Source organism: Salvia hispanica, chromosome 3 (assembly GCF_023119035.1).
Source record: "Salvia hispanica cultivar TCC Black 2014 chromosome 3, UniMelb_Shisp_WGS_1.0, whole genome shotgun sequence".
NCBI lineage: Eukaryota > Viridiplantae > Streptophyta > Magnoliopsida > Lamiales > Lamiaceae > Salvia > Salvia hispanica.
In genome coordinates, this window is record NC_062967.1 from 43,081,842 (window position 1) to 43,091,892 (window position 10,051).

At 38.2% G+C, this 10,051-nt stretch overlaps 1 protein-coding gene across 1 annotated transcript; it reads left to right on the forward strand.

The window, feature by feature from the left end:
- The first annotated feature begins 4,901 nt into the window (after positions 1-4,901).
- On the forward strand, positions 4,902-6,366 carry LOC125210242 (UDP-glycosyltransferase 83A1-like). Its single transcript, XM_048109807.1, has 2 exons — positions 4,902-5,433; positions 5,558-6,366. The coding sequence occupies exons 1-2, from the start codon at positions 4,926-4,928 to the stop codon at positions 6,364-6,366; spliced, it is 1,317 nt and encodes a 438-aa protein (XP_047965764.1). The 5' UTR covers positions 4,902-4,925.
- Positions 6,367-10,051: the final 3,685 nt, after the last annotated feature.

Genomic DNA, 10,051 nt, shown 5'->3' on the forward strand with positions numbered 1-10,051 from the left:
TATGGCTAAGAAGTATTGCTCGGTGGCGTTCCCGATTGTTCTAAATAGTTCCAAGCGCTTTAGCCCAATGTGGAGACAAATTTTTAAGGCCGGGACTAAGCATTGAAACCAGATTAGATGGATACTGGGAAAAGGGGACATCAGTTTTTGTGAGGACATCTGGCTGGCTGATGTTCCCTTAGCAGATTATAGTGTTACACAGGCCTTCGATCGGTCGCAAAGGGTTCGTAATTTTTGGGAGGGGGATCAGTGGAATGAGGAGGAGCTGTGGCGGTTAAATAAAGAGCAGGGAGTACCGACAGAAGTGATTGAGGAGATTTTGAGGATCCCCTTTGAGCGGGGGGAAAAAGATAGCCTTCGGTGGAAACTAACTCCGAATGGGAATTTTGCGGTTTCCTCGGCGTGGGAACTGGTGAGAGAGAGAGCGGAGAGGAGGGAGGTGCATGACCTTATCTGGGAAAGTTGCATTGGTCCGACAATCTCTGTTTTCATTTGGAGATTATTGGCAAATAGAATCCCGGTCGATTCTAAACTACAATGGAGGGGAGTTGAAATGGCATCAAAGTGTAGGTGTTGTAGGAATCCAAATGTTGAATCCAGGCTGCACCTGTTTGTTAATGGGGATGCAGCAAGGGAGGTATGAGATCATTTTGCAAATTGGTTCCCTCAGGTACCACCTTTTGCGGAGGAGGGGGTTAATGTTGATCTAAGGATCAGATGGTGGCAGAACCATATGAATATAGGTTCGAGGCAGCATATTTGTCGTATTATTCCTTGCCTTGTAGTTTGGTTCCTTTGAACGGAAAGGAATGGAAGTGTTCATCGAGAAAAGGATTTTAAAGTGGAAAATGTGATTAAAAGGACTGTTGGGTATTTGAGAAACTTGTTCCTGGTGAAGCTGTTGAGGGCAGAACAGTGGGACGATTGCTGTCCAAAAGCTGATTTTATGATAGGTTCACCGAGTGTGGTGCGGCCGAGGAAGACAAGGATAGTGCAATGGAGGCCACCTGACGTTTCTTGGATTAAAGTCAATACCGATGGGGTATGTAAAATGGTGTCCGGAAAAGCAGGTGGAGGAGGGGTTATCAGAAATGAAAAGGGTGATTTGTTGGCTGGTTTTGCTGTTGAACTGAAGGCAAGAACAGGTCTTCAGGCTGAGGTTGGGGCAGTTCTTCAAGGGCTGATTTTGGCCAAACATTTTGGAAATCATATATGGATTGAAGTTGATGCAAAAATGGTGGCTGATTGGTTGAGCTCCGGACATCTGGGTTCGGCTGAAGTTCGCCATGACCTATTGAAAATCAGAAAAGAGCTGAAGGGGATCTCTCGGAAAGTCTCACATATTTTCAGAGAAGGCAACAAAGCAGCAGATTACTTGGCTAACTTGAGTGTACAGACGGAGTCAAGTGTAGTCTTCACAAAGAGTGCGGCTCCGGCGCTCGTTAAGGCTCTCTGCAGATTGGATCAGTTAGGACTCCCTAACTTTAGATTTTGAGTTGGGTTTTGTTTTGAGTAAGCTGATATGGCTTGTTATGTGTTGAACTTTTTTGGGAGACGATCCACTTTTGGGATAGTTTTTGTACGACTTTCGTTTGATGATATATAGGGGATGAGGGGCCTACTTCTCCCTCCACCGAGAAGGTGTTAATGAAAAAAAAAAAAAAAAAAAAAAAAAAAAAAAAAAAAAAAAAACGAATCTAGTTATACAATAATAAGTAAACAGAAACCGGCGTGTTATGAGAACAAGCATCTTGATGATCCGAGAGTACCAAAGAGTCGTAATCTCCACCTATGGTCATCTGACGCTATCGTGAAGTAAAAGTAGTTTGGAACCAAAGTTTCGGATAATTCATTTCCCATTCCCTGTAAAGAGTTAAACGAATAAATATCACCACAGTGTAGATGACCAGGAAGATTCATCAACAGCACTTACTTGGGTTCTCATGAATTTCAAATTTCTCGCAGCCCCTTTGATCAAAATAACTCTCTCGTTGGATTAAGACCCTAAATGACTTCTTTTACAAAGTACTATGCCACTATTTTCCATCTTCTCTGTCAAGGTTATGAATCACTTTCAACTTGCTCTCTCATGTTTTCAAATAACCTTCAGTGACCACAATCCCTTTTTGCTCGTTATGTATAAAAGCAATATTTCGACTCTTTAAATTCCTGCCGCAAACTCTCATATTCTGTGCTGTTTTAGTTATGGTCTTCAAAATGATCATATTCCTTTGTAATTGTCTCTTCCAAGGATAATATATTCTTCGATGACCTTTACTTGACCTTTTATGTTCTCAAAAATTCTTGTTGACAAGATCTTCATTTTATATGTGTATTTTCCCTCTTCTAAAATCCAATACGATTATTGTATCTTGCTTTGAAATTCTCCGCAACTCCATATTTAAAGCAAACAGTCCGACTCTCCTTTAACTAGTTTGCTCTCCCTTCTCTATGAGTTATTATTTTCGATTTGCTTATAAACCTTGTGAATTCATTAACGTGACATTGTATCATGATGTTGTTGATCAAATCTTCAATTTCTTACTACTCTCTTTTCTCAAATCTACTTGAAACCAGTCATTTTCGGTCTTACTACATTGGAGCAGCCATCCGGTGCGACCTAAGCTTTTGATTTGACCCTTTGTGTTTTCAAACATGCTTATTTACTAGCTCTTTATTTCTTATGAGTACTCTCATCTTCTAAATTCCAACACAAATTATTGTCCCCTGATTTGAGCTTTTCTGTAGCTCCGCATTTAATGCTGGCAATTTGCTTTCCCTTGACTAATTTCCTCTTGTTGCCCTCTATATGGGTTTCCTTGAGTTGCTTCTATAAACTGAAAGTTTTGGTGCCATTCTCTCCTGACTCTTCCGCTGCAATGTAAATAACGTGCTTATGTTCCTTTGTATCACGCACTCTGATATATTTTGTCAGTTTTTCCAATTTAATTTCATTCATATCTGTTTTGTCGAGATTCCCCTTTCTTCCCCGCTTCTTTAATTCTCCCCTAGTCACGATAAACCGTGTTTGCTATCCTTAGCAAAGTGCGGTCGTGACAGAAATGCCCATATATAATTCTCTATCTTGGTATTATTGGATTACATAAACATAATTAAAGTTATAATTTGGGTAAGATTGAATAGGGGCCTTGTTTTATATTAGGCTATGAGTTAAGCTTAACTATGATATCAAACAATTAAAAATGTCCTTGTCTTATACCCTTGTCTTATAGTAATATTATAATTATTAATTCTATACCAGCAATTTTATGTTTGTCCCAATATTTGTTTTACAAGATAAACATAACTAGGAAGCCAAAAAAGATAGTAAGATATAAGTGGTTCTTTTATGGTGAAAATATTCAATGGACCATTTATATCAAAGTGACATAATGAAACGATGTGCCAACTAATTAATCTCGGACCAATAGAAATATAAATAGCTCACATGCCAAATAATATAGGCTTTTTAGAAGATATTCACTAAACTACTGTGGAATATTGCACAATCTTAAAATATTAAAATATGCCAATATTTTTTTCCTCCTATATATAATATATTTACATACTTGTATAAATTTAATTTTTATTTTCATATTAGGTTACTAAACATATAACCATTTAATGCAATAGAAATATAGAAAAATGAAATTATGGCATTACTTTTTATTTTTGAACATTTTCAATTATATATATTTTATATAAAAAAAGAGAAAATTATAACCGTAATATTTGAAGCAATACTGACAAAGTGTTGTATGATTATATATAATATATTATTGTTACGGGGAGTTATCAATTGCTAACTCATCATTTAATTGCTAACTACAACTAATTTAAGGCCATAGGATTTTAGAAAACGTGTGATCTACTATTTGCCACGTGTAATTTTTGTTTTTATTAATAAAATAAAAAAAGATACAAAAAACTGCAAATTAGGGTTTTGGATGAAAATGTTAATATAGTGTTTCAAAAAGATCAACACAATGCTTTGAGAATGTCAACATAATGTTTTAAGAATGTTAACCCATTGCTTATATTGACATTCTACATGTATTATATTGACATATTTTATAAAATATGTTCACATTTCTGCTTGTACGAAAAAATTAAAAAATTTTGATTTTTTTTTCAAATTTTGACGTAAGAACATATGCATGTAGGATATCATTGGAATCCTTATCAAATTATCTTTAATTTGATATATATTATATGAATTTATAGTTTTGAGATTTCTTTTAAAAGTTAGTTATAACTAAACATAGTTAATTGACATTAATAGCCCTATTGATATTTCTTGGAATTAATCCTATGGTCTTATTGACGTTTTTCGTTCATCGTATTGACATTTAAGGATTAATGATCTTAGCCCTTAATTTGAATATCTAATGACTATTATTTAGTTGTAGTTAACAATTAAGTTATGAGTTAGCAATATAACACTCCCCTTGTTCTTATATGATGTATATATAATTATGTATGTAACGGCCATAGGAGGAAAAAAAGATATTGATGATTTCTATATTTATATATATAAAATATTCTATAGAAGTGATTTACTGTATATCTTTCATAAAAGTGGTTTAATTTAAAATTAATTCTATTAGTTAACTAGTTTAGTTGGACATGAGTCATTTATGTTGCATTTGTTAATAATTAATTAGTTTGGCGCACCACCTAATTTTGGTATAGTTTAAAACTAATTATATTAGTTGACTAGTTTAGTTGGACATGATGCATTTATGTTGCATTTGTTAAATTTAATTAGTTTGGCACACCACATTTTGGTATGATGGATTCAATCTATGAGCACACGTGATGAGAAATAGGTAGTTGAAATTTGATATGTACTCTATTTAAACAGCATTATGCTGTCTTACATCCATGTCCAATTAGTCGGTAGGAATTGAAAAGTAGGAGCTCCGATGGCCGGCAATAGACCTCATGTGTTGGCCGTTCCAATCCCTCTCCAAGGCCACGTGAAGCCGCTCATGAGCCTCTGTCGCCAAATAGCCAAACACGGCGTTAAAGTCACCTTTGTCAATGCCCATTCTATTCATCACAAAATACTTTCTGCATCTCAAAAACAACAAGAGGAAGACAAAGAAGATGATTCCTGCCACAGTATAGTGATGGAAACTGTTCCCGACGGTTTCACTCCTGAAGACGATCCAAACAACCACTCTACGCTGCTCGAAAATCTCCCAAGGACAACGCCACAAAGCTTAACCGATTTGATTCAAAGGATCAACACCTCCAATCCTTACGAGAAGGTTACCTGTCTCATTGCTGATATCGCATTTTCATGGATTTTTGAAACTGCAGAAAAGATGGGAGCCGAGCCTGTCGCCTTTTCCACACCTTCCGTCGCCAATTTGGCCTTCATGCTTCACACTCCCAAACTCTTAGAGCAAGGAATTCTTAATATAAATGGTAATACTTAATCATCCCTTTTGTTTAAGTTTTTTTTATCACTATTATTACTATCTTCTGTGAATAATATCTTGGGACTTAGCTCGAAGCGGACAATATATATATCCTAACAAATTAAGTGCAGGATCTCTCCAAACTGGGGATGTAGTTAGTCTTTCAAACGATATACCTTCTTGGAGGAATGGTGAATTTCTATGGAGTTTCTCTAGAGACCCGGAAATAGAAAAGGTGATATTCGAATTTACAACCAACGGATTCAAAGACGCTAGTAAAGCAAAGTGGTTGCTTTGCAACTCTTGTCATGAGCTCGAACCTGCAGCTACAGAATTGGTCCCCGACCTCTTGCCAGTAGGGCCCTTAAATTTACTCGACTCCAACAATGTCGAATCCACCAATTTCCTCTATGAAGATTCATCTTGTTTACGCTGGCTGAATACCCAACCAGATAGATCTGTGGTGTATGTTTCTTTCGGAAGCTCGGGAGTTTTCTCTCAGCAGCAGATGGATGAGTTGGCTTTCGGGCTTGAGCTATCGGGCCGGGCTTTTCTATGGGTCGTCCGGCCCGATCTCGCCAATGGGTCACCGGTCGTGTACCCTCTTGGGTTCGGGACTGGTCTCGGGAAGATTGTGGAATGGGCACCTCAAAAAAGAGTCCTGTCACATCCGTCCATTGGTTGTTTCGTGTCTCACTGTGGATGGAACTCGACAATTGAAGGTGTGAGCAATGGGGTCCCTTTCCTATGTTGGCCGTATTTAGGTGACCAGTTGCATAATGAGAGGTACATTTGTGAAAAGTGGGGGATTGGATTGAAAATTGATTTTGATGAAGAGGGGATTAGATCCAGATATGAAATCAAGAACAAAATTGACATGCTGTTTTCTGATAATAAGTTAAAGGAAAATGCACTGAAGCTAAAAAAAAAGTTGAAGTAAAAAACAATAAATTATAAATGTAAATAGATAGTATATGTATATACTCTTAGTCGGTGAAGGAGATGTTTCTAGATAACTAAATTGAGGATACCTTTAGCAATTCAACCTTAATTGTTGAGTTTAATTTTAACCATCAACAATCATGGTAGAATTGTCAAAAGTCTCCCGGATTTAGTTTTATAGAGAAGTCTTCTTCACCGATTAGAGTATATACAAATACAATTATGTAATTGTATTTGTATATTTTAAAATTGAAACAAATTGAAAAAAAATAAAATAAAGGAAAAGGACTTGAGCCCAACTTAAATTTAAAATTTAAGTTGGGTTGCCTACGTATCCTTAATGCCCGATTACATTAAGGAATCAAAGTCCACGTAGTTCTCTTACCTTACTTACCTATCCGGCTATCGGCGGACGGCGGTAGACCTCCAACTCATTCTTCTTCTTGTTGTTCATCTTCGTCGGGGTAGTAGTCTTGGTCATTTTGTACTTGGGTGTTCCAATCTGGCTCTTGGTCTCTAATGTCAGCCGAACACCAATCATCAAGTAACATGGTGGCTTCCATATTTTGGCCGGTTAGTCTACTTCTTCTATCGTCCAAGACGTTGCCTCCAACACTAAAAGCGGACTCGACGGCGACAGTGGAAGCCGGAATTGAAAAAATCTCCTTGGCCATTGATGCAAGTATGGGAAAATCTTTCTCATGTGTTCCCCACCAATCGAGGACGTCGATTTGGTTGGGAACGGGACCTTCATCTTCATTCAAAGAAAAACGTGAGTCAAAATATAAATCTAACTCACTTACCGTCCTCGCCGACGAACTGCCGCCGGTGGTGTAACCGTATAGGTCGGCCAATTGGGATTGTGCGTCGGGGTCATCATCTTGAAAGAACCCAAAATTGTGTTGTTGTTGAGGGGTGGGCCGTTGTCTCACTTGGTGGGTACTGTTGTACTTGGCTTCGTATTCGGCAAAGAGAGCTCGTAACTCAAACTCAAATGCATGTTTGATGACGGAGAGATTGGGGAGGTTTATTTGGAATACTTCGGACAAACGTACATTGTAGCTCTCATTGGTGTCCTTTTGCAAATCTCGAAGTGGTTGAAGATCAATAGAACCAAAATTCGTGTAATAAAATTCTAAAATCTTCAACGTACCGGCTAATTTCCATTTCGGATCCAAAACCTTTGCAATCAAAAACACTGATGGAATCTCACGGAAATACTTAAGCCATTTGTCAATCATATAATATAAAACACACATCAACTCAGGATTTGAGACGGAATTTTTCATAGACGTCTTAAAACCAAGTGATATGTACATGCAATGCTCTAAAACACGAACAGATGTGCAATAATAAACACCGGATAACTCAACAGTTGCATTTTTGAAACCTTTGAACAATTTAAACAAACTCATGCTTTGCTCCCAACATGCATGCGTTAGATATAAATCATCAACGGGATTAGTCCTAAAAAAATCAATCAAATAATCTATATGCTCCAAAGTAGAGTTCAAACAATCATATGTGGAGTTCCATCTAGTAGACACATCAAGAGAAAAATTTGTGTACCTTATTTTCTTTTGACGACAATACTTTTTCCAAGCCTTACCAATAGGAATCTTCCAATGGATCAAGCTTACGGCAGTTCTAATAGGATCAACATGTTTTTGCCACAAAGATAGAGCATCTTGTACACATAAATTTAAAATATGACAAATGCATCTTTGATGAAAATACTTACCATTTATAACCGGGGCACAAGCCGCAATTAAGTCGGCAATACTTGCAGTGTTAGCGGTTGCATTATCAAAACCAACAGAAAAAACCTTATTGCACAATCTATATTCATTCAAAACTTGAATAATTAAAGCAGCAATTGCGGGTGCGGTATGTGGTGTAGGAAATTGTCTAAAACCAATCAAACGCTTGTGCAACGTCCAACTATTGTCCAAAAAATGACATGTAATGCCCATATAAGAATTTCTTTTAAAAGCATCAGTCCACACATCAGAGCAAATATTTACTTTGTGACCCAGGGTGGACAAAAGACGTATTACTTCTCTTTGTTTTTCAAAAAATTGTCTGTTGTTAGATCTTTGGTGTGAAGTTGCGGGTATTCTTTTAGCACCCACATTAAAAGCGGTTTGCATAGTGACTTCATATTTTTTGTCATCAAAAAAATTGAAAGGCAAATGCTTCATTGCAGCCCATCTAACCATAGCATCTTGAGCGACTTTATGATCATATTTAAAAAGAGGCGTACCTGTTGTTTCAGACGCACCGGTCGGGAAGTTTAGTTGGGTTTGGGATTTAGCGGTCCCATATTCGATCGGATGCTTTGTCTTTAAATGACGATGGAGAGTACCATAGCCCCCACCGGCCGAAAATGGGTAGAATTTATCGCAATAGTTACAATATGCCACAAATTCACCGGTCTCTTCTTGAGTGGTTCCATCTAGTACCGGGACTTTTTTATAATGTTTAACAAAAATATCCGATTTCAACGCCTTCTTAGTTTTACCTCGCCCGGTTTGAGTTTGAGGAGGAGGAACCGCTTCATCATTTTCACCAACTAGTCCGGCGCTCGTCGGAGGATATTGTTCCGATCCTCCACCTCCAGTTCCACCATTACCATCGTCGTCGTCGGATGATAAATGCACGTCCCCATAAGAGTGATAAGACTCGTAACCTTCGCCGCCACCGGCACCCATATGGCTAAGTACCATGGCAGCCCTATGATCTTCTTCGGCCTACAAATAAATGTGTAGTTGTAAATAAATGTGTAGTAAAAAAAACTAGAATAATTTATATATTATATATAGTTATGAATTTAAATAGAATTTGTAAAATTTCCAACAACTTACTTGCAAACGCATAGCGGTTTGTCGGGAAACCTCATCCATAACCTCACGACGGCTAGGGCGCCTTGATTTCCGACGACCACTTTCATCTTGGTCTTGGGCAATTCCCTTGCCCCGATCACCACCACGACGAGATGAAGACATTTTGGAAATTGAAAAATAAAGAGAGAGACGAGAGTATGATATTATGATAGTAGTGAGTAGTGACTAGTGAGGAATGATATTATGATAGACAATTGAAGTAAATTATAAGAACAACAACTTGAGCAAATTAGAGAGAATGGAGGTAGAGATGAGAGAAATTGTGAGATTGAGAAGAGAAATCCTTGTTAACACAAGAATGGGGTGAGTAGAAATGAAGGGGAAGGGGGGTATTTATAGGAGAAAAAATCAGAATTAATAAAAAAAAAAAAAAAAAAAATTTGAATTTTAAACCGCCGGTTTGCCTGCCGTTCTGCACCCTACGCCTGCAACCCTAGCCTCTGCCGCCTGCAAAGCTGCCGGAACCGCCGGTTCGGCCGGAAACCGGCGGTTTGGTACACGGTTTCTGACAGAAACCGGCGGTTTCTGCACCCTACGCCTGCATGCCTATACCCTAAACACTGAAAAGTTGTCGGAACCGCCTAACCGGCGGTTTGGAACCGCCGGTTACGAACCGGAGGTTCCGGTTCTCGTTTTGGTGTGAACCTGAACCGGCCCGCCTAAACCGCCGCCCCCTAGCCGGTTCCGAACCGCCGGTGACGGTTCCGGGCCGGTTCGGTTTGGGGACGTCTAATGCAAACATAACATTCAATTATAGTTCCATTTACTAAATTGTTACTC

What these genes read in the sequence shown, in the direction of transcription:
- LOC125210242 (XM_048109807.1), top strand. Translation starts at nt 4,926, where the DNA reads ATGGCCGGCAATAGACCTCATGTGTTGGCCGTTCCAATCCCTCTCCAA. An exon ending in AGGAATTCTTAATATAAATG is followed by an intron (nt 5,434 to 5,557) that starts GTAATACTTAAT and finishes AATTAAGTGCAG; the next exon opens with GATCTCTCCAAACTGGGGAT.